General features: G+C 43.6%; 1 protein-coding gene across 1 annotated transcript in view; it reads left to right on the forward strand.

The window, feature by feature from the left end:
- The window catches only part of CLVS1 (clavesin 1), a 128,577-nt gene that overhangs the window by 90,265 nt on the left and 14,787 nt on the right, over window positions 1-23,525 (forward strand). Inside the window, exons 4-5 of the mRNA XM_006085308.3 lie at window positions 15,809-15,919; window positions 16,755-16,990. Of these exons, the coding sequence (XP_006085370.1) occupies window positions 15,809-15,919; window positions 16,755-16,990 (347 nt within the window). The remainder of the gene's footprint in view (window positions 1-15,808; window positions 15,920-16,754; window positions 16,991-23,525) is intronic.

Below are 23,525 nucleotides of genomic sequence, written 5' to 3' on the forward strand. Positions count from 1 at the left end.
TGCACATACTTGCCTTTAATTACTTATAAAACGGTACGTGTTCTCCTAATCCACTAGTAATCAACTATTGTGGTTGTAGTATGGATAGCATTGCTTTAGCTATTTGTTTTCCTTGTCTTTCCCCCACCAAACCATGTCTCTCCCAAGGGAGGCTAAGAAGTACTTTATCTTTGTGTTTCAATGCCTCCACCCAGACTCAGTGGGTCTCGTTAGATAATTGCTGGCTAAGAGTTAGGAGCACATATGCTCCTGGAAGATTTGTGGTTTGTTTGTTTTTTCCATTGGGACATTGGGACTATTTACATAAAGGAAACATTAGGGAGATTATATGCCTACATTTTATACATCTCTTTCTCATTGCTATGAGCTCTTAACCCCATGGATATTAACCCTTTTCAGTCCAACGTCGAGACTGACTCGACAGACCAGGTGCTAGTAGCAGGTCCAATGTCGAGGCTGAGGTCGACACTGCAAACTGGTTCAACATTCAATCCCATCAATTAATTTGGACCAGACTGTTTGAATTCCAAAAATAAAATTGGACCGCAAAGGGTTAAGACTATATAGTGGAACAACACAGGAATTAGGAGTAAGAACCCTTCCTTCCTGTATGCAGTCAAAATCTGTGTATAACTTTTGACTCTCCAAAATGTAACTACTAATAGCCTTCTGTTGTCTGGAAGCCTTACCAATAAAATAAAGTCAATTAATATATATTTTGTATATTATAAGTATTACTAGAGGCCTGATGCACGACATTCATGCACGGGTATGGTCCCTAGACTTGGCCTGCAATCAGGGCTATCTTCCCTGGCTGTCGGCAGCCGGCCACCACACCCTGTTGGCAGCTGGCCACGCCCCCTGCCACCACCCACTCCCAGTTCCCCATTCGCCATTGGGCAATAGGAGCCTGCCAGCTGGGGGAGGGACTAAGAGGTCAGCCATTCCCACCTGCTCGCTGGCCCCGCCCCCACCCCACCAGTCACCTCCTGTGTGTGGGGTGACTGGTGGGGCAGGGGCCTTGGCCTGGCACTGCCTGTGTCCCCCGCCACCCACCCCCTGGTTCCCCGTTCACCATCGGGCAATGGGAGCCTGCTGGCTCGGGGGAGGGACCAAGAGGTGGTCAGTATGCCTCATAGTGACTGGTTGAGCAGTCTTTCTGGTCATTTTGTCGTTAGGGTCAATTTGTATATTACCCTTTTATTATATAGGACTAGAGGCCCGGTGCACAAAAATTTGTGCATTCGGGGGGGTCCCTCAGCCCAGCCTGTGCCCTTTCACAGTCTGGGACCCCTCAGGGTATGTCCACCTGCTGACTTAGGCCCGCTCCCCAGGGGATCGGGCCTAAGCTGGCAGTCAGACATCCCTCTGGCAGCCCAGGAGCCCTCAGGGGATGTCCACTTGCCAGCGGGGACCAGGCCTAAGCTGTAGTCGGACATCCTTAGCATTGCTGAGGAGGCGGGAAAGGCTCCCGCCATCACTGCTGTGCTGGCAGCCATCAGCCTGGCTTGTGGCCGAGCAGAGTTCCCCCTGTGGGAGCACACTGACCACCAGGGGGCAGCTCCTGCATTGAGCGTCTGCCCCCTGGTGGTCAGTGTGTGTCATAGTGACCAGTCATTCCCAGTCGTTCTGTTGTTAGGGTCAATTTGCATATTACCCTTTTATTATATGCCTGGTGCATGGGTGGGGGATGGCTGGTTTGCCGTGAAGGGTGTCCTGGATAAGGATGGGGGTACCGCTGGGGTGCCAGGCCAGCCTGGGTGAGGGGCTGAGGGCCGTTTTCAGACTGGCCACACCCCCTTCAGGGTGGGGGTCCCTGCTGGAGTGCCTGGACAGCCTGGGTGAGTGGCTGATGGCTGTTTGCAAGCCGGCCACAGCCCCTTCAGGGTGGGGGTCCCTGCTGGGGTGCCTGGCCAGTCTGGGTGAGAGGCTGATGGCCATTTGCAGGCTGGCCAAGCCTCCCAGCGGGGACCCTCACCCCATGAGGATGTGGCCAGCATGGGTGAGGGGCTAATGGCTGTTTGCAGCCTGGCTACGCCCCCCAGCCACCCAAGCTCCCAGTGGAGGCTGGCTGGAAGCAGGTATCTGGGATTTATTTATCTTCTATAATTGAAACTTTGTTGCCTTGAGCGGAGGCTATAGCTGGCCAGGGTAGGTGGGAAGCTTGGCTTCCTCCATTGCCGGGCCAACCAAGCCTCCTGCTTGCTCCAGCTCCGTGGCTGCCGGCCGCCATCTTGGTTGGGTTAATTTGCATATAGTCGCTCTGATTGGCTGGTGGGCGTGGCTTGGGGCATAGCAAAGTTATGGTCAATTTGCATGTTTCTCTTTTATTAGATTAGATATGTATACCAGTATACATATATATCTAATACATATATTGTATTTTTATCTTATTTTTGTTGTTGTTAATCCACACCTGAGGATATTTTTTTCCTTTAGAGAGAGAGAGAGAGAGTGGAAAGTAGGAAGGGAGAGGGAGAGAGAGAGAGAGAGAAAGAGAGAGAAACATTGATGTGTCTCACATCTATTGGTTGCCTCCCGCATGCACTCCCACAAAGGGACAGGGATCAAACCTGCAATTCAGGTACCTGCACTTGACTGGGAATTGAACCTGAGACCCTACAGTGTGCAGGTCAACCCTGTAACCACTTAGCAACACTGGCAAGGACTATAGACTGTATTTTTACAATAAAGTAAGCTGGAGGAAAGAACATGCTATTTTTAAAAATCATAAGAAAGAAAAATACAATTATAGTATTTGTTGAAAAAATCCACGTACAGTTCAAACGATGTGGTGTAATTCAACTGTAGTTTGAAAATGACTATTTATATCCTCCCTATACATCTGACTCAACTCCCAGTTGCGCCTGTATTCAGGACGACTGAAAGCTTAAGCCGGCTTTAAGATTAACATCTCAAGCCCGATTCTCATTCTTCTCCCCAACTGTGAGAGCAGTCATCAAAAGCTTGCGAGCAGAGTCTTACCACGTCTCTCTCTTTTCCTCTTTTGATTTCATTCTTGGTCTCCTTCACTGGCTGTGCTCTCTTTGACTGAGTTCCTTGATGTTAATCCTCAGGGAAGGGATAGCTACATTTGGGAGAGGATAATAGATTTTATCCAGTATATACAAAATATTGCCATTTCAACATGCAATATAGGTTTTACAAAGATTAAAGAGGTATTTTAGATTTTTTTTGGTACAAAGTCTTCAATATTTGGTATTTTATCCCGACAGCACATCCCAATTTGGAAAAGAGGCATTTCAAATGGTTGATAACCTAGAGGCGCCCATACTGGACAGTTCAGGGTGATAGGCATTGACTGCTTAGCAGCTGTGGTCTGTTGAAGCTCAAAGTGGATGCCAGCCAGACAGAGAACTGATTGTAGTTCTGGGACATAAATGTTAAGAAAAGCCACAGTATCCAGGAAAGAACTCCCATTTTTCTATTCACAGAAGCTACAGGATTTGTGGTCAAGATGAACCCAATTTGTTATAGCTGTGTAACTCGCTCTCCCAAATTTTATCTGAGAGTCCCAGAGTCTTGCTGCAGTTGGGGATGAATCTATATGGCTCAGTACGTAGTATATTCAACTGGTCTTAGAGAATTCAAAAACTTTTTAGGGCTCAGTGACTTAGCCAGTGATGAGACCTAGCTTTTCAAGATTCTAGAAAAATACTGTGACTCAGATTTCTGAATAAGCGTTAGTTGGACAAATGACCCAATAGCCCACCTACCAATTCTCTGATACACAAAGTAGTTTTAGCCCTAAATTAATAAGCCCAGGCTCATTTGCCTGAGGATCTTCTGTTTAAAGTGCTTTCATACTTCAACGGAATAATGTTTCTCTATCTGAGGTCATACTTTTCATTGGCTTGTAATTTAAGTCCCCTTATTTTCAAGAATAAAACTAATTTATTATACTATACACAATAAGCTATGTTTGCATTCTTGAGTTGCGATATATCTCATCAAGACTTTTATAAAAATCTCAACTGTGATTTTTATAAAAATAACAGTTTTATTGAAATATAATTCCTATACCACAAAATTCACCCTTTTAAAGTGCACAGTTCAGTAGGTTGTAGTATAATCACAGAACCATTACCACTATCTGATTTCAGAACATCTCCTTCACCCCAGATAGAAACTCTGTATCCATTAGTAGTCACTCACTGGCCCTTCTGCTCCCCAGCCCCATGAAGCTACCTTTCAATTACAAAAATCATCTCAAAGGCTGAGTTGAAATATTGCAAAAGAATAGGCAATGGACTTTTGGCGTGGTGGTTTATTGCTCTCATGCTATTCTCTATTTCATTTTCTCTACAAGTATTTATTGAATAATGTGTGGGATATTAGGATGAAAGAGAGGAGATAGTTCTGCATGTTAGATGTGGTGACTTTTTGAAGTAAGCTCAGGGTATACCGACTGGATCTCATTTCTGTGCTTGCCTGCTGTTAGATCAGCTGCAGCACCATTTTGTATGAAGTTAGACTTTTAGGCTGCTAAAACATCGTCAGTTCCTATCTCTGGCCCTATGGAGCTGTGAATACATTTTTGCAAGTTTATTTAGAGTTAGAACCTGGCTTCAATCAGGAAGCCATGGGGTGTAAAAGTAAAATGTTTGTCTTGATTCTATATCACATTCTACCTCTGTTCTACTTTATTTCAGGAGACACCCAACCAGCATGCAGTCCATGAATACCAATCCATCATTCTGACACACACCCTCTTCTACCAGGGGGTTTATAGTCCAAACATTCTTTTGGACATTTATATCTGTTGCATAGATTTTTAAAAATATATATTTTTATTGATTTCAGAAAGAAAGGGAGAGAGAGAGAGAGAGAGATGGAAACATCAGTGATGAGAGAGAATCATCAATTGGCTGCCTCTTGCACACCCCTACTGGAGATTGAGCCCACAACCCAGAATCGAACTGTGACCTTCAATTGTGTAGTATATTTAAGATTTATTACTAAAACACAAGAAAGCCACCTTCCCCAAGGTATATTACAATGGTGGTGATAAATTTTCTCTAATAGAAAATATCTAATTTTATTAGTAATAATCTTCTCTCCCTTGGCCCTTGGTTCATAGGTTGACACCCAAACCACCGAGCCATACCAGCCAGGCTATTGCATAGATTCTTTGATTCAGGAAAAGCTTACCTGACAGTCCCCTCAATACATGCCACTTATAGCTCAGGATGTTGTGCTTCACTGTATATGGACTTATATTATTTACTAATTGTATCTTCTCAAATAGAGTGAGGTTGCCTTGAGACCAGCCAACAGCGTACCCCAGTCCTGTCACATGGTAGTGTGTCCTCCTGCCATTAATATATGATGATTAATGGAATCGGTTTAGAGGTCAGGTAGAAAGCTATAGGTTGAACCACCTTTCCCACTCACTCCATTTTATGAGTGTTCAGTGGAGGGTTTGGCCCCTGTCAGCTGGTGGTACAGTGTCCCTGATTATGGTCTCCAACCCCAGCGCCCACTATTACTGTACTAGCCTTGTGTTTGAGCACCTACTATGTGCCTGGCTCTGTGCTAAGTGTTTGAAAGCAGCACCTCTTCTCTGGGCTCACCTGTTCCCTCCCTTCTACCAGTACACTTACCCTGTGCATAGAATGGGAACATAAAATGAAGTAGGGTGGCAGGATAACATTATAACATCTGAATGAGAGCCCTGGAATGTCATATACCTTTTGAGAGTTTTCTCCCTCAAGGAGTGAGTTTCTCATTTCTTTAGTATGAACTCCATGGAGGGCATGTGGCTAGGACAGCAGATTTCCATTATGCTGACATAAAGAGACACATTCTTCCCCTTGGAGCTGATGGAGAGGCCCCCTGATGATGTCACCCTGCAGATATCCATGTGGTTGAGTGTGTTTATGGAACCATTATCTAGCATTTTCTTGAAGATGCCAGCTAATTCTGAAAGCCTCTAATCTGAATAGAATACCTTAATGCTGTGGTGTTCAATAAACATGGTGCTTTTGCGAATATAAAATACTTACAAGAATTTATGTTTCTACTAAAACACAAGAAAGCCACCTTCCCCAAGGTATATTACAATGGTGGTGATAAATTTTCTCTAATAGAAAATATCTAATTTTATTAGTAATAATCTTCTCTCCCTTGGCCCTTAAATTCCCCAGGATTCTCATAGCTGAGTTAAAAGCACAAACAAGATTCACAAGTCTTACTTGGTGAGCTGTGATTTTTCTCTGGGCTCATTTCTACCATGTTTTTTAAATTACCAAGGGAAGCTGCTCTCTGCATGAAAACCTTGCTCACATATTGATAATGGTCCATGTTTATGAAGGAGCTGACTGTGCCTTCAGCTCCCAGGCCAATGCGATACCTGATTCAGTGCAGAAAGGCTGTTGTCGAGTCCACATACCTGTCAAAACCCTTTTGCAGATGACTTTATGAATCAGAAGTATGGGAATGCATCAGATCTCCGGGAAGGCTTACATCAAATGGTAAAGTTCATGGCACCGCTGGGGCAGTTTGGTGTGATTTAGCGAGAATTTTCTCTGGATAGTGGAGTGTTTACAAGACAATATGGGCCCCGTGCTGCATGGAAGACTGGTGAGCAAGAAGAAGAGGTGTCGGAGACAGTTTTTTCAAAAAAGAAGGGAAAATAAATTCTCCCCCTGCCCCCCAAGGGCACTTATTTGCCCTCCACGTACAAGGCATGGATTTTTTTTCCACCCAGCAAAGCAACAAACTTATAGTTGGGCAGTAAAAAGCAGGGTTCTCTGTAAAATGACTCTTGGATTCAATAAGGGGTTTTGTTTAGGCCCCCTTCCCCGCCCTCCCCCCCCCCCGGCTCTTCTCCTGGGTCCCAGGTCACAGTGACCTGCCAGTCATCTCTGTGGGCTCTGCTACTGCAGGAGTCCTGCCTCAAGAGGACACCAAATCAGTGTTCAGCATGTTCCCATTTAAAAGGAAGATTGTGCTCTGTGCTGATCTCAAATGCAGGTGTCATTCCACCTCTAATGGATGGTGCTACTGTTTCCTAGGACAGGAGAAGAAAGGAGTGGAGTGGAAAATAGGCTGATTGCTCAGGAGGACATTCAGTTCCCTGTTCCTTCGGGCTTGAGCAGAACATCTGTGGGCTTCCCTCTTTCTAAAAACTTAAAAACCGTGGGCAAGCTGGGTAACATATGAATAATATAGGTTTTCAAATGACTAACATGTAGTTCTTAAAAAGACATAGAATGATTTTTTGAAATAGCATGCAAGCCCCCTATAACTATATGACTTTCATAATAGTTTTATTTTAAACAGTATCTGAAAATATTTAAACTGTCACATTGAAAACTCAAGTCTGATAGATCTGTTCCCTGAAATACATTGTTTTCTGACCTACACAGACAGGCAAGTAAGCCCAAATTTCCTCTTGTGGATTTTTTTGAATGTTGGTTTTGGTTCATTGATAACCTTCCAAAGATGTCCTATGGTTTAAATCATGTGGGAAACCACAGATCAAACAGAGTTCAATGGGTTTCTTTGCTAGGGGGCTTTTCCAAAGACTATCACTAAATAGATAAATGTGTCCTTTTACCTCGGAAGGGACTTGGCATGAGGAGAGCCTTCAGAATGAATATTCTGCTGCACTTACTTTGGGAAATGCTAGTTTAGTCCATCCCTTCCTTCCGATGTAGCGGGGATGCTCCGGCTGCTGAATGTCTGCAGCTGTTCCCTTTGCCTGAAACGCCAGCCCCAGCAGCCATGTAGCTGGCTTCCCTCATCACCTCCAGTCTTTACTCAGAGGTCACTTTCTCAGTGAGGCCTTCCCTGCCCAAGTTTTTACTTTTTATTTTTTAAAATATATTTTTACTGATTTCAGAGAGGAAGAGGGAGAAAGAGAGAATCATTGATTGGCTGCCTCCTGCACACCCCCTACTGGGGATCAAGCCACAACTGGGGCATGTGCCCTTGTATGGAATCAAACCCGGCACCCTTCAGTTTGCAGGCCGATCCTCTATCCACTGAGCTAAACTGGCTAGGGCCCTGACTGAGTTTTTAAAATTCAAGTTCCTTCCTCAACATTCCTTAGCCTTCTTCTTAGTTTAGTTCTAGTGTAGCATCCTTATCTAGCTGTTTGTTGTTGTTTTTACTTTGGTTATTATCTCTTCCAACTAGAAGGTAACCTCCTTAAAGGCAGGGACCTTCACTTTGCCCCACATTCAAGGGACATTTCTCAGCCTTCATGTTATTCAGCTGCTCAGGATCCTTTGACATCATCGAATGCTCTGCCCATGTGAAAGTGCTGAGATATTGCAAGAATGCCTGACTGGCCACCCTTCAGCCAACTGAAGTTAGTGAGGAATTGAGCCTAAACTGACAGTTGGACATCCCCCAAGGGGTCCCAGATTGGAGAGGGTACAGGCTGGGCTGAGGGGACCACACCCCTCCCCTGCCGAATTTTGTGCACTGGGCCTCTAGTACCTACATAATATTGTTGTCATGCTAAATAAGACAACATATATAAACGTTTCTGGTAGATAATAAGTGCCCAATTCTTAGGTATTAAATTACCCTTACTGATTGCAATTTATTACACTTGCTTTTTACATATTTAGTTACAGACCAAAGATACATGTGTGGTTAAAAGCTTAACCTTTGCCAAATTTTTTACTCCTGTATTCCCTGCACCATGCTTCTTTCTCTAGGAGACACCATGATTTTGTGAATTTCAGCACGAAGAGGCAGGTTGAATCATGTGAAGCATGTTGTATCTTCTGGCATTGATTTTCTGTGCAAATCAGTGATTCAGGCACTCTGGGTTTCTCCACGAATTGGCTCGTAATTAATGAACAACAATCACTTATTTACCACTTAAGGGCCCTGCGGGAAAATTGAAGATGAAGTATTATATACTCACTACAATGCATTTGCTATTTAATAGTCAAATAGAAACCATTTTTTTCAGGTCACTGTGGTTAGGGAGCTGGGAGTGATTTTTATGGCAGATACAGTTCTCATTGCTGGAGCTCAGCTCAGCGACTCAGAGTGACCAGGCTGTGGCTTTGCCTTCCACCCCTCTGTCCTCCCAGCAGCAGTCACGTCCTGAATATGGCCACCTCCTGGCTCATCTTGCCTGGCAGCAATAAGATTGCCAGAGCCGAGGAAGACTGGAGTTCTGCTGTTTGGAGCTCTACCATAGGAAGTAAAAAAAGCACATGAGATTATTTTGGTTTTCCTGTTACTAAAGGCTTTCTTACCAGGTATGAGGCTGACACGAATGTAATCAATATATTCTTTACATTTATAGTCACATTTTCTGTTGTCTTGTCAGAAATTTGACAGAGGTACAACATGAGACGATTTTTTATTTATTTCCCTCCTTCTTTCATTCCTTCCTTCTTCCTTCTTATGTTTTTATTTTTAAAAATAGAGACCACTGCCCTGGCTGGTGTAGTTCAGTTTGTTAGAGCATCGTCTCATACACCAAAAGGTGGCGGGTTCAGTTCCCAGTCAGGGCACATACCAGGTCAGGTTTCATTGGGGCATGTGTGGGAGGCAATGGATCCATGTTTCTCTCTCTCTCTCTCTCTCTCTCTCTCTCTCTCTCAAAAAAAAAAAGATAGAAATCACCTGTAAGCTTATTCCTGGAAAATAGTGCTGCGGGGCTAAGTAAAATGTAGGTGCTCCTAGTGGCAAATAAACTCTTGAAAACTCTCAAACATAGATTTATGAACTCTGCTCTGAGGAGCTACCATGAACCACAGAACCTGAACTCTGAAATCTGCATCCTTTTCTCAAACAAAGCATTGTCACTTCCCTTGCTGCCACTGGACCATGCATTGATCAAAGACAAGGAACACACCTCATGTATCCCGTACCCCCACATTTCCCTCAGAAAAGGAGCTCAATAGCTGCTTGTTGATCTGTTGAACAGAACTGAACATGGAAGAGATCATCAAGGAGCATTGTTTGGGCTGCAGCCAGGGAAGCTTCTGAGCTTGGCTGCCCGTTTCACTTACTGTGGTTAGAATTGCCAAAAGGCTGTAACTGTTCTCGGATCTGCAGATAAAACGTTGTCTTCTAGCACACCCTGATCTGATCCTGCATAAAAACCCAAGTCCTGTCTCATCTCAAGAGAACACTGGGTTGGTACAGCTTCGCAGAAGTCAGCAGTACCTTTCAGAAGCCTATAGCTGAAGAAAATCAATAGCCCCATAATCAGGTAGAGCCTTTGCCCAACTGCCTTCCTACTAAGCACATTCTGTCTCTCTCTCACGCTTACTACCGTTACACGTGAAGCATTTGGAGTGGAACTGGATTGCGAGAGCGCTCCACTTGGTTGCAAATAGGTGGATGTGTGATTTTCATACTAATGACTGCCACATGCGACAATAGAAACCCATCACCATGAAATATAGCATTTTTAGAAGGTTCTCTTGCCTCAGCGGCACCCATTTATGCTGCTGGAAATGCTTGTATCTGTCTGCTTTGATGTAGGAAATAGGAGTCATTAGTAAGACATGCATGAACTGAACAGATAAAACCAAACTTCATGCTTGGGTCTTTACGCCGCCTGCAGACCTCCATGCGTACAGTTACATGAATGAACGGATGCTTTCAGTCAAGGCCCTGGGAGATATGCAGCTACTAACAGGAGGGAGGCAGAAGGTCTGTAAACAGCTCAGGTGCTTGTTCTCTCTGTTTTCATCTTTGCATTTGGCTTTCAAAGGCATCTTAATGGGTGGGGAGAGTTTGCAGTATTTGTGCATCTGAATTGCCCTGTTCCAGTTTCCAAGGAAGAGCAGAAGAGGTGAGAAAGGAGAGTGAGTTAGGGCAGCCAAGCTCCCCCGGGCTTCACAGGGCAATGCAATGTTGAGGTCAGGTGTGTTTTGAACTGTGGTGTGAAGGGTGTTAGCCTGCAGGCATTACACATCTCAGAAAAGACCACATTATCCAGCAGGAAACTCCGCCAACTGCCCCTAGAAACATCTGTATCTGATTGTAAAAGAAAGATAGGAAATAGTTTTGCCTCTATCATGCTGCTCCTAAATCCTGATCGAGCACAAGAAAAGGCAGCTGAGGGATGCTTAAAAAGTGCCCTGCGAAAATGAAGTGTGAACAAAGTGCCCATTCAATAATGAAACACATTTCTAATGGATTGCAAGAGCCCCTTAGTGGTGCCCGGGACTCCCGAAGAAAATAAAGAAGAGCCACTTAGGATGCTCTGCAATGTATCTTGTGTCTATAATTTACCTTGGCATTTTTTTTTTAACATTCCATGTAAGACAGAAAAGATGATCCTTAGAAATGCTTCTACTCTACTTTTAAAAATGGCTGCTCCCATTAATGGAGAGTTTTGAAATAGTCACAATAATCATACTTTTAAATTTTTATTTTAAGATAATGGTAGATTCACATGCAGTTTAAGAGATAATGCAGCGAAATCCCGTAGAGCAGTGGTTCTCAACCTGTGGGTCGTGACCCCTTTGGCGGTCGAACGACCCTTTCACGTGGGTTGCCTAAGACCATCCTGCATATCAGATATTTACATTATGATTCATAACAGTAGCAACATTACAGTTATGAAGTAGCAACGAAAATAATTTTATGGTTGGGTCACAACATGAGGAACTGTATTTAAAGGGCCAGAAGGTTGAGAACCATTGCCATAGAGCCTTTAGTTGGTTCCCCCCACTGGTAACACCTTGCAAATCTAGAGAACAGTATCACAACCAGTATATTGATATTGATACAGAGCATTTTAATCACCACAAGGATCACCCATGTTACCCTTTTGTAGCCACACCCACTCCTTAATCCTAAGCAAACACTAATATGTAGTTTCTATCATTTTGTCATTTCAAGAATGTCATCTGACAAATGGAATCAGACATATAGACTTTTAGGGTTGGATTTTTCCACTTAGCCAAATTCTCCAGAGGTTCATTCAGGTTGTTTTTTATGTCAGTAAATGTTCCTTTTAAGTGGTGAGTGGTATTCCATGGTATAACTGTACCAATTGGTTACCCATTCACTCATTGAAGATAAGTAGGTTAATTCCAATTTGGGCTGTTGTGAAAAAACCTGCTATATTTTCACCCAGGTCATAGTTTCTCTTTTCCACTCTTTGACAGAGTAAAAGTTTTTAATTTTGACAACATCGAATTTATTACTTTTTTATTTCCTAGATTATGCTTTTGGAGACATCTAAAATCTCTTGGCTTAGTCTGACTTCCTAAAGGTTGTCTCCTATATTTTTTTCTAAGATGTTTATAATTTCATGTTTTACATTAAAGTTCATGATCCATTTGGAGTTGACTTCGCATGAGGTGTGTGGTTGTCAGGCTCACCTTTTGACCTGTGGAAGAGCAATTGTCTCACCACTATTTGTTGAAAAGCTTTCTCCCCTCCATCGAAATGCTTTCCACCTTATTAAAAAGCCAGTTGGGTATATTTGTGTGGATCTATTTCTCAATTCTCTATTCTGCTTCATTGACCTATGCATCTTTCTCTCCTCCAATGCCACACAGTCTTGATTACTGTAGCTGTATAAAGAGTCTTCAAATTGGATGGAATGATTCCTTCCACTTTATTCTTCTTTTCAAATGTGTTAACTATTCTAGGATCTATGTTTTCCATATAAATTTTAAAAGAATCCTATCGATGTCTACAAAAAAATCTTAATTAGCTTTTGCTAGGTACTGCATTAAACCTGTCTATCAATTTGAGGGGAATTGGCATATTTAGTACGTTGTCTTCTGAGTTACAATATAATATGCCTCTCCATTTATTGAAATCTTCTTTGATTTCTTTCTTCAGCATTGTGTAGTTTTCAGCATACAAATCCTGCATATGTCTTGTTAGATTGATGCTTAAATATTTAAGTTTTTTGAGCAATTTTAAATGGTGATATATTTTAATTTTGATGTCTTATGTTTATTGTTAATATATAATAATATGATTGATTTTCTGTATGTTTCTCTTTTATCCTGCAATGTTGATGAACTATTTAGTTATAGGAGGGTTTTTGTTTGCTTATTTTAAATAGATTCTTTGGGATTTTCTATGTTGGTAATCATATTATCTGCAAATAGAGACCTATTTTTCCTATTTGTTTGTTTTTATCAGGAATGGGTGTTGAATTTTATCAAATACCTTTTCTGCAACAATTGATGATCATGTGTTTTTCCTCTTTAACCTGTTGATATGATGGGTCACCTGGGATTTGTAAATGCACCTGGGATTTGTTTTAATTAAGCATGGTAAGACACACAGTTGCTAAGAACAAAAACCAACAAAGTGGTACATTGTCATTGAATCAAGGCTTACCACCTTTTAAAAAAATCTTTATTATTAAAAGTATTACATATGTCTCCTTTTAAGGCTTGAGCTAGATCTGCTCCAGCTCCAAGAACTGCACCTCCCCGAGGGTGGTGGGCCCTCTTGGGGACCTGGGGGACATTTGTGTGGCAGACAACTTCCCCTTTACCTGCAGTTTGCTAACATGACCAGGCTACATGACTAAGAAGAGGGTTGTGTCTGCTAATTTTCCCTCCTTCACCTTTCTCTTTGCATCACACACACACACACACACACACACACACACACACATCATTATTAATAGTATGGTCAGGCTCATGTGAGAATACCCAGAATATTTGCACATTGCCTTAATTGCACATTGCCTTTATTGCACAGGAGGCCCTTCATTTGCATTTTGTAGATGGGACTTGAAGAAAAGTCATCCCGTTTGAAGTCTGAGGCATATGATTTTATGTGAGTTTATCTGCATATGGTCGCTGGCTGAAGGAGATCAGTAAAAACGCATGGGGCCTTCAAGCTGGCAGACTCGAAGCCAGAGCCACCCTGGAGAGAACTGACAGGGTCTCAGGCCTGTGTTTTGTCTCTTAACCTCCCTCCTCTGACACAAATAGAAGACAGTTCTGATGGCTTTGATGATGGAGGTTCCATAGACTAAAGCTAAGGCTCTCTAGATATTTTTAAAAGATTAATATTTTCTTTGAGATTTTACCTTTTGCCTCTGAAGTATTACTTGTAGAGTTTTCTTCCACTTTACTAACCTAGAAATGTGTAATATAACAGACTCTCAGCAGAAATAAAATTCTTCTTATTGGTCTTATTTAAAAGAAAAACACAGTAAAGCCCTGAATTTTTAGCTAAACCCTTTCCTCTCATTCTACAGCCCCTCAGAACCCATGTTTAATGTGTGGGATAATGGATTATATTTCTGAATAACATGTTGCAAAGGACCAAAAAGAGTAAGATTAGTGCTTAGCACTTACTGCCAAGGAACAACTTGGGGAGATGGCCTTTTTTTTTTTTTTTAGGAAGCAAAGAATTTTTAGATCCCAAACTGTTCCTAAATTCAGATTTGGAATAATGAGAGATTATGACAAATGTCCAAATTAGTATAAATGATCTCTCTACCCTTACTTGGTGGTTTCATTGAGTTTTTTAAAATAAAAGAAACAGAACAAAAAATAAATACATTGCAAAATAAAAGACCTTTACTTAAATTTGTCTAGTGTAACCTTCAAAACATTTAATTTCTTTGTTCTATATAAAATGTCTACATAGAGGCAAAAATACTTTTAAGTTTTTCAAATGTCAACCCTGAGCACAATTGCACGTATTTATTGGAAACTAGGTCTTGGTGTGGAAGATGCTGAGAGAGCCTGTAGACTCAGAGTGTTCTGGAAAAAAAAAGTTAATAACCCTCTTTCCATGTTACTAAAAATGACCCAGGCAAGGCATTTCAGACACCTGCAGGAAGCAGCTAGCTACCTGAACTCTTAGCTCAGACAGCCAGGCCCCTTCTGCTTTCATCTCATCTCGCTAACCTTTGCAAAGATATCCGTTGCACTGAAATTGATTGCCAGCACACTTGGCGATTCAAATTGCATTAGATGTTCCTCCTTTTTAAATTCCATTAACCAAGATGAACGCCATGCGATCTGGGGAAGCCCTCCAGTGGGACCTCAGGGGCTGTGGGACTCGCTCAGACTTTGTGATCAAGGCTCCTTATCCTGTGAATCTAATCAGCACTGACAGCAGCTTCTCGGCCTCTAAAACACACGCTTGTGCCCTGATCTGGATTCCAAAACTGGAACCATTTTAAAAACGCTCTTAGTATCTCCGGATACTTACAAAATGCGTTGATCTGCAGAAAAAAGAGCTCCACGTGGAGAATTCACTAGCCCATCCATCAATAAGTATCTTTTCTCTGGGCCTAGTGTGTGGGTCCCAGGCTGAAGTGAGGACCTGATTCTGTAATCTGAAAAAGGTGCTGGTACCCTTGGTGTCCATGGATCCGGAGATCCTTTGAAATTCTTTTCCAACCCCTTTCTAAGGAGCCTCACTCACCCACAAAGTACAGCCATTGTCATGGTGATGGGGGGGTGGGGCTGGAACAGGTAAGCAGAGAATGCAGGTGAGGAGGGATGTGCTCAGGGCTCCTGGGAACGGAAACCCTGGTTCCTTAAGGCCACAGAGAATTCTGATTCTCTCCTAACCAGCTGCACACACTCCTGCTATGTGGGTGGACACATAATTGTGACTTGGGAAAGGCAGGCCTGGCACCCACGCACGATAATTTAAGTTGTGGAGTCAAAGAGGTTGGGGAGTCAGGGCAAGGGGAACAGAGGACACCTCGGCAGATAGGAAGGGTGTGTTTTCTGTCTTTCCCACCATTAGCGAGAGCTTTGAGAGAAGACAAGGTTGTCCTCCGGTTGTGGCCCCGCTGGCCCAGGCTAACCTGAAACGTGTGCTCACTGAGTGTGTTTCTCTCTTTCCGCCCCAGGACAGCTTTCCTGCCCGCTTCGGAGGAGTCCATTTCGTCAACCAGCCCTGGTACATTCATGCCCTGTACACGCTCATCAAGCCATTCCTTAAAGACAAGACCAGGAAGCGGGTAATGACAAGAAGTGCCCAATGCCGGGAATGTGGGGATGGTGTGGTGGAGGGGGGGACAATTACAGTGCCCCTTCTCTCTCTCTCTCTCTCTCCCTCCCTCTCTCTCTCTCTCTCTCTCTCTCTCTCTCTCTCTCCCCTTCTCCTTATTTTTCTCTGTGGTTTTGCTGCGTTTCTGCAGTCCCTGAGCATTTGAGCTGCAGCTGGAGTTTGCAAATGGCCTGGATTCAATCAATAATTTAGAAGAACTGGGTTATTTTCAGAGTCCCAGTGACAAACCAAAGGGAATTTTGAAGGCATGCAAATACCAGATGCCCATTGTGCTGCCAATGCTGGTGGGAGGTATGGGGTCAAGCAGCTTCCTGTTCATGGAATATTTTAATAGCCAACATTTAGGAAGAAGCCACCACTTGGTATAGGCCTGGGGGTAATGGGGAGTACTCAGGGGGGTGCAGAGGGCAGAGAATGCACCAGGAGAGAGGAGAAAGCAATGTGGAGGTGCACGTGCAGCATGCCTGGGCGGGGTGGTCTGCACCACTACTCCGCATCAGCAGGGATCATTAGGAGATCACTGTATCTGTAAATTGGGGCCCAGGGCCAAATACTACCCAGTTTGTTCATGAACTTCCTCTTTAAGGACTGTGAATGCAGCCCCTTTTCTGAGCAATAAATGAACATTTCATGAAGACAAAGTTCTAGACACAGAATTGAATGCCTCCTTAAGTACCATGATCAGCGGCGGCGCATCCAATTTGTCACTGCTCGATTGTGTATTAGATGAAATACTCCATCAGACGTTCTGGAGTTTTTAATTGCTAATTACTTTCTCTTTCCAGATTTTCCTGCACGGGAACAATTTAAACAGCCTTCACCAGCTCATACACCCGGAGTTTTTGCCCTCTGAATTTGGAGGAACCCTTCCTCCTTATGACATGGGAACTTGGGCCCGGACATTACTCGGTCCCGACTACAGTGATGAAAATGACTACACTCACACGTCCTACAATGCGATGCACGTGAAACACACGTCCTCCAACCTGGAGAGGGAGTGCTCCCCCAAGCCGATGAAGAGGTAAGGCCTGGCTTATCAGAGCCTCCAGTCCGAGGGCAACAGGCATTTTTTGATTGGGGTCTATTGCGGGTTAAGTAATTGAAGACCTTTACAGGCACAAAACTTTAAAAAAGTAAATTGTGATACATGCTCAGCTGATTTCATCAGAATTGGAAGCAAATGGGACTTGGCTGGCCCAGAAATATAGCTGTCCCCTTGTATTATAGAAACTGCTAAAGGCTAGGACCTCGCTCACAGCATGATTACAGTCTTAGTCTCTAAGGAGTCTGCTAATGCCACAGACTGAAATGTTGGACCTTTGAGACACAGTGGATGGGAAAGCAGGATGCTAGAGAATGTCCTCATCATCCGTGCATTTGGAACCATTTATTGAGCATTTACTTAGCGGAAGGCACTGATTAGTCACTGGGAGTACAAAGGTGAAGAAGACATCAAAAGAAGAGAGAGTGGGCCTGGAAAAAACCTGCTGAGCAAGACATTCGAGCTGAGCTCTGAAGGATGAAAATCAGCAGCCCAGGCTTAAAAGGGGGAGGGGAAGAGGCTCCAAGCAGACACCCAGAGGCATGGAGGCACTAGAGCAGCGGTTCTCAACCTGTGGGTCCCTACCCCTTTGGTGGTCGAACGACCCTTTCACTGGGGTCGCCTAAGACTATCCTGCATATCAGATATTTACATTACGATTCATAACAGTAGCAACATTACAGTTATGTAGTAGCAACAAAAATAATTTTATGGTTGGGTCACAACATGAGGAACTGTATTTAAAGGGCCAGAAAGTTGAGAAGCACTGCACTAGAGGGTGGGACACTTGACTGAGGCAGACAGGTGTGCAGGGGTTGGCAGTGACAGTGCACATGTTCTCAAGTTCCGGAGATTGTTCCATCCAGGTGGTGAAGTACATTGCATCGCTGCATACTGTGCCATGGCAGAGGTATTTTTAAATTGATATACAAATAACATATGAATGATTTCTCATTGCAAAAAATAAAACCTTACATTTAAGGCTAAATTCCCCTTCAACCACTATCTTTAATCTCAATCCCTCCCCATAGGTAACCGCTGTTATCAGGCTGGGGTAGAGACCCTTCCGTTCAGTTCTCTAGATAGTACAGTGTATGAGTTTGCTAGGGCTGCTGCGACAAAGTCCACAGACTGGGTGTCTTAAACAATGGAAACTTATTTTCTCACAGTTCTGGAGGCTAGAAGTCCAAGATCAAGGTGTCGGCAGGGTTGTTGTCTTCTGAGGCCTCTCTCCTTGGCTTATAGATGACCCTGATCTCCCCATGTCTTCACATGGTCTTCCCTCTTCTTATATGGACACCAATCATATTGAATCAGGGTCCACCTCACTAGGCCTTAACTACCTGTTTAAAGGTTCTATTCAAACATAGAGAGAATCGGAGGTCCTGGGGGTTATGACTTCAACATACAAATTTTGGGTGGACACACTTTACCCTGTAACATATTGTTATGTAATGTCTATGTTAGTAAATTTAGTCATACTTCCTGTTTTCAATACTGCATAGCATTCCAGAACATGGATAAATCAGACTAGCCAGCTCCTTTTGATGGGCATTTAAGGATGGTGGGGGTTTTTTTGAAGTTTTTTTTTCCCCTCTATTCCAAACAAGGCTCAATGAATGTCTTTGATATGCCTCCTCATTCTCATAGGAAAGTCCCTCTGGGTAGACTTGAAGTTGCTGGGGCAGAGGGTGCGTGCATTTTTTTTTCTTCCTTTTCTTTTTCTTTTTTTTAGCTACATGATGACACCATTCATATAGTCAAAACATTCCATTCTTGTAATTACCAGGAAGGTCGGGTTAATTTTTGTTGCAGCCTCACCATGGACAAAGTTGGGCTGACTATATGTAATCGTTCCTGCTCTTACTTATTTATTAAACTTCTCAGCGATCCAGAGAATTATTTATAGAGAAAGGGGCCTAAAAACCCCAAGCTGCATCTCCACTGGCTCGAGCAAAGCTTGGCCCCGATTCTCAGGTCCACCCGATCCCACCGTGTGTGGTCAGTGGTTGGAGGGGCCAGCGCTTTGGGGCCTGGTCCACATGTGCCCTGGTAGGATTTCTGTTGGTCCTTTTGACCAAGTGCTTTCATCCTTACGTTCTCTCAGTCTCCCTCCTGGATCCCACATGTAAGAATGAGGTGTCATAAAGACACAGTGAGCCATCTGATTTGGGGGTGAGGATGGAGAAGATAGGGAAAAGCCTAGACTAAGTTCAGATTTCTGAGCCAGAAAGAAATTTTAAGTCACGTTGCTTCATCTTGGTCCCTGCCTGGGTAGTAAAAGTCAGTTTAACTGTTTTCAGCTGTCAATAGAATCGGCCATGACCTTGGTGATCTTTCCGCCTGAAACCCTCTTTTTACAGGGCGAACGTATGCATTTGCTGGGAACTTCTCATTTCCGGCAGAAGTCATGCATCATCAGGAAGTACAAGTCATACAGAAAGCACGAGGGGTGGCAGTGTGGGAACAGGAGGGCCTTGTCTCCCAAGCTGTCAGGGCATAAAGGGTCCGTATGACTGTGGGGCACGGGAACAGATGTCCTGTGTGGATGTTATGTTCAATAAAATGACAAAATGCATCCTTTCTTAATAAAGGGCCCACAGTCTCAGCTGCCCCCTCATTGTCCTGAGACTGGTTTTCAGGGAAAAAGAATGGAACTTCTTAGTTTTGGGGTGTCGTTCCTACTCAGCCGCTAATGCCCGAGATGTTCCTTCTAGAAGCAAAGACCTCCTGGGTAAGTCATAAAATGCCCTGTGTTTTACGCAGGTTGTTGGGCAGGAATTGGTTAACATTTCTTGAAGAACAAAGCAAAATAGCTGCTTAGCCTCATTGCTGCTTGTGAATCTGGCTGAGACACAGCTTTCTCTTCTGCGGCAGAAATGAAGGGGCCCTCTTGTTATGGGCACATCTGATTCAGCCACGCACCATTCGAGTGGAAGGGAATTCTACACAATGAATGTGGTCCCTGAGAAAATGAATAGGGCTGGAAAAAATGTGTGCAGGGCATGTTTTCTCTTCTCTTTATACAGAATGACATGGCAGATTCTGAGATAAAGTGTTTGGAGCTCCTGGCAAAGTGGAAGTGAGATTGAATTAGAGGGAAATGGACAGATGTGGGTGAACTGCTTGGGTGCAGTTTCAAGTTCAAACGGTTCCATTACTCAAACGTGTGTGTTCTGAGAAAGACTCCTGTTTGCCCCAGCACCAGGGTCAGATGCAAGCACTTGAGAAGGGAGATGTAGTCCAGGCCAGAAAAAACAAAGAACATTTCTTCCCGGTGAGCAGATTGCTGTTGGTAAACAAACATTTTGCTGGATTCCAATAAAGCCCATGCTGGGTATGCCCGCTCACCATCTAGCCAGCAATGAATCTCTCTTATTCGCTTTAATGATCGGAGTGTGTGCTAAAAAACTCTTGGCTGTTTTGTTCTTGAAAAACAGGGTGCTGCTTGCATTCAGAATTATGGTTTCTTTTTAGATTTAGGCAAACTCTTGTAGATAGCATTGGGGCTTAACGTGTCCACATTGAGCTTCCACATCTCCCTGGAAACCCCTGTGTTCCTGTGACGCCGACGATCCACCTGGGAGCCCTGCTTCAGTTCCTGTGACGCTCGGAAGGGCCTCTGAGGTGCCATCACATGTCACCACATCCTAACCCCCGCCTGCTGGCCGATGCTTCGTGACTCGGGCGCGGCGGTTACACTGTTCTCTTCCTCTCTATTTGTCTTTATTCCCCAAATTTACTCTGCGTGGGTTCTTGCCATTTTCTTCTACTGATTTCTTTAGCTCTGTGACCTTGGGCAAGTCACTTCACCCTGCCACATCTTGGCTTCCTCAGTTATTAGGTGGATATAACCCCAGGGGGCCAGTGTTAGAGTGGAATGACAGAGGTGTGAATAAGTACCCACAAAGCACTCAAGAAGAACAGCTCGTAAGGAGTGCTTTCTTCCCCAATCCTAACCCCTACACGAGGGTTCCCATTGTGTTCGTTTTGATTTCTTTCCCAATGGAAGTTTCTACTAAACAATGAAAAGTCCCGAGCCCCCAACAGAGAAGCAGGCAATGACTGGGCTTGGTTCCCCTGAAAGGAGAGGCCTTGAATTCCTGATTAGAAGACTTACAGCCCTAGCTGGTTTGACCCAGTGGCTAGAGCATAGTCCCGCAAACTGAAGGGTCCCCGGTTTGATTCCAGTCAAGAGCACATGCTTCCGGTTGCAGACTTAATCCCCAGGCCTCGTCCGGGTGCGGGCAGAAGGCAACCAGTCAATGTGTCTCTCTCATATCAATGTTTCCCTCTCTGTCTCTCCCCTTCCCTTCCCCTCTCTCTAAAAATCAATGGAAAAATATCCTCAGGTGAGGATTAACAAAAAAATACAAAAATAAAAAAAAAATTTAAAAAAAAGTAAGACTTACATTGGCCAATTCCATTCTGTGCTGTATTTTATGTGTCGGGCCAGTATCTTTGGAACCCTGCACCCAGGATGTGGCCAGGAAGAGTAGGTCCAGGACACAGAAGGCAAAGCCAAGGAAAAGGAGGAATTCTCGACACAGACCCTTAGCCTCTCTTCCTTCTTGTCTCTCAAGGGGCCTCCTCTTCACCACCCTGGCCTGGCCTCAGCCGGCCCCTTTTTGCCAGGCCTCCTCTGTCATGTCTTTGTCTTGATTCATTTGCTTCCTAGCACTTCCCACTTTCCAGAACTTTCCATTTGCTTCCACATTGTCACTGTGAGCCCCCTTTCCCCAGCTCTGGAAACAGGTGTTCCCTAGACTTGTTCTGAGGATTCTTGAAAACTGAGCTTTTCAGGTTTTGAGAATTAAAAAAAAAATTTTTTTAATAGATAAAATAGATTATTATCCCCATGTTATAGATAAAGTGGCTGGGGCACACAGAAGTTAAATGATTTACCCACAACTAGTAGGTGGCAAAATATTGTAAATTTTTTTTCTTTATTCCAGGTCAATTCTCTTTTTCCTATATCACAACTGTTCTCATGCTGTTTGTGTCTCCCTCCCTTTCTCCCTTTCTTCCCTCCCTCCTTTCCTGTCTTCCTTCCACAAGGGTTTATTGAGCACCTTCTTGGGCATTGCCTTTGCTCAGCTTTCTTGGATGAAGTCCATTCCCATTCCTGCCAGCCTCAATTCTACCCAGTATTTACCACTCAGTTTAAAAGCAAATTTCTCATCACACTGTCCTTGTGATGTGCTGTTCCTAAATCCCATCTGGTCAGGGAAGGTACAGACCCTCAGGAAGAAAATTGATATTCAGGCTAATCTAGTAATATCAAAGAAGATCCATTAACACGTTATAATTAAGATCCATTAATGTACTGTCATTTGACTCAAAAAAATAGGCCCATGGAGAACACCAGCCATCCTTTTCCAACTCCCATGGAATGGGTCATCTTCACCGTCTCAGCTGTTGGCAGCTTCTGGTGTTTTTCTACCTGTTTTCAAACATCACATTCTAGTTCTACCAAAGCCACTCCACTGAAGCTGTGCACCACCAATTCAAAGGGAGGAGAATCATGAGGAACAATTAGAATGCTCTGAAACGGACTGACAGCTCTTTGTGCTCGTCTAATTCTAATGAAATAGGAATATGACTCTATCCAAAGCAGGAGGTGTAAGCACCTGCAGCCATTTGCTGTGCTATTTTAAGTTCTGATTGGCAGAAAAAAATACCTTTCCAGAAATACTTGCATGTTGAAAACACGTAATTTTTCTCACTCCTTCTGACTGTATTAGAACTCCTGAATCCACATCAAAATAAATATAGCAGTGTGTTCCATTCCTCAAAACTTTGCAGACCCACATACACGGAGAATGTGGAGTGAGTCCAAGGCTAGTTGACTGCTTCAGGTATAGATTGGGCCATAAGGCATCTATTAGACCTCCCTCTGATGTCCCGGGTTCCAATGAAGGATTTGGGCACAACCTACTAGTTAGGACCTTGGATTCTGTCAAACTTCAGGTGCACTAGGGCCACTCTACTTAAGGGAATTCTTTGGTAAATTGCGCCGTAAAATCAAGAATGCTTTCATCATCTAATTAATCTCCTGCTCCATGACTATTTTTAAAAATCTTTATTGTTGAGAGTATTACAGGCATCCTCTTTCCCCTCCCCCATTGCCCCCCTCCAACGGGTTCGCGCCCCACCCCAGGACTTCACCATCCTGCTATCTGTGACCATAGATAATCTCTTCCCACCCCGCTTCCCTCTGAGATTCACCATCAGTCTGTTCCATGCTTCAGTGCCCCTGATTGTTTTATTCACCAGTTTATTTTGTTCATTAGATTCCTTGTTCATTTATTTTGATTTTTAGATTTGATTGTTGATAGATATGTATTTGTTGCCATATTATTGTTCATATTTTTTTATTTCTTTTTCTTCTCCTCCTCCTCCTCCTCCTTCTTCTTCTTCAATAATACCCTTCAACATTTCATATAATACTGGCTTGGTGGTAATGAACTCCTTTAGCTTTTCCTTGTCTGTGAAGCTCTTCATCTGACCATCA

The sequence above is a fragment of the Myotis lucifugus genome, unplaced genomic scaffold, assembly GCF_000147115.1.
Source record: "Myotis lucifugus unplaced genomic scaffold, Myoluc2.0 scaffold_17, whole genome shotgun sequence".
NCBI classification, from domain to species: domain Eukaryota; kingdom Metazoa; phylum Chordata; class Mammalia; order Chiroptera; family Vespertilionidae; genus Myotis; species Myotis lucifugus.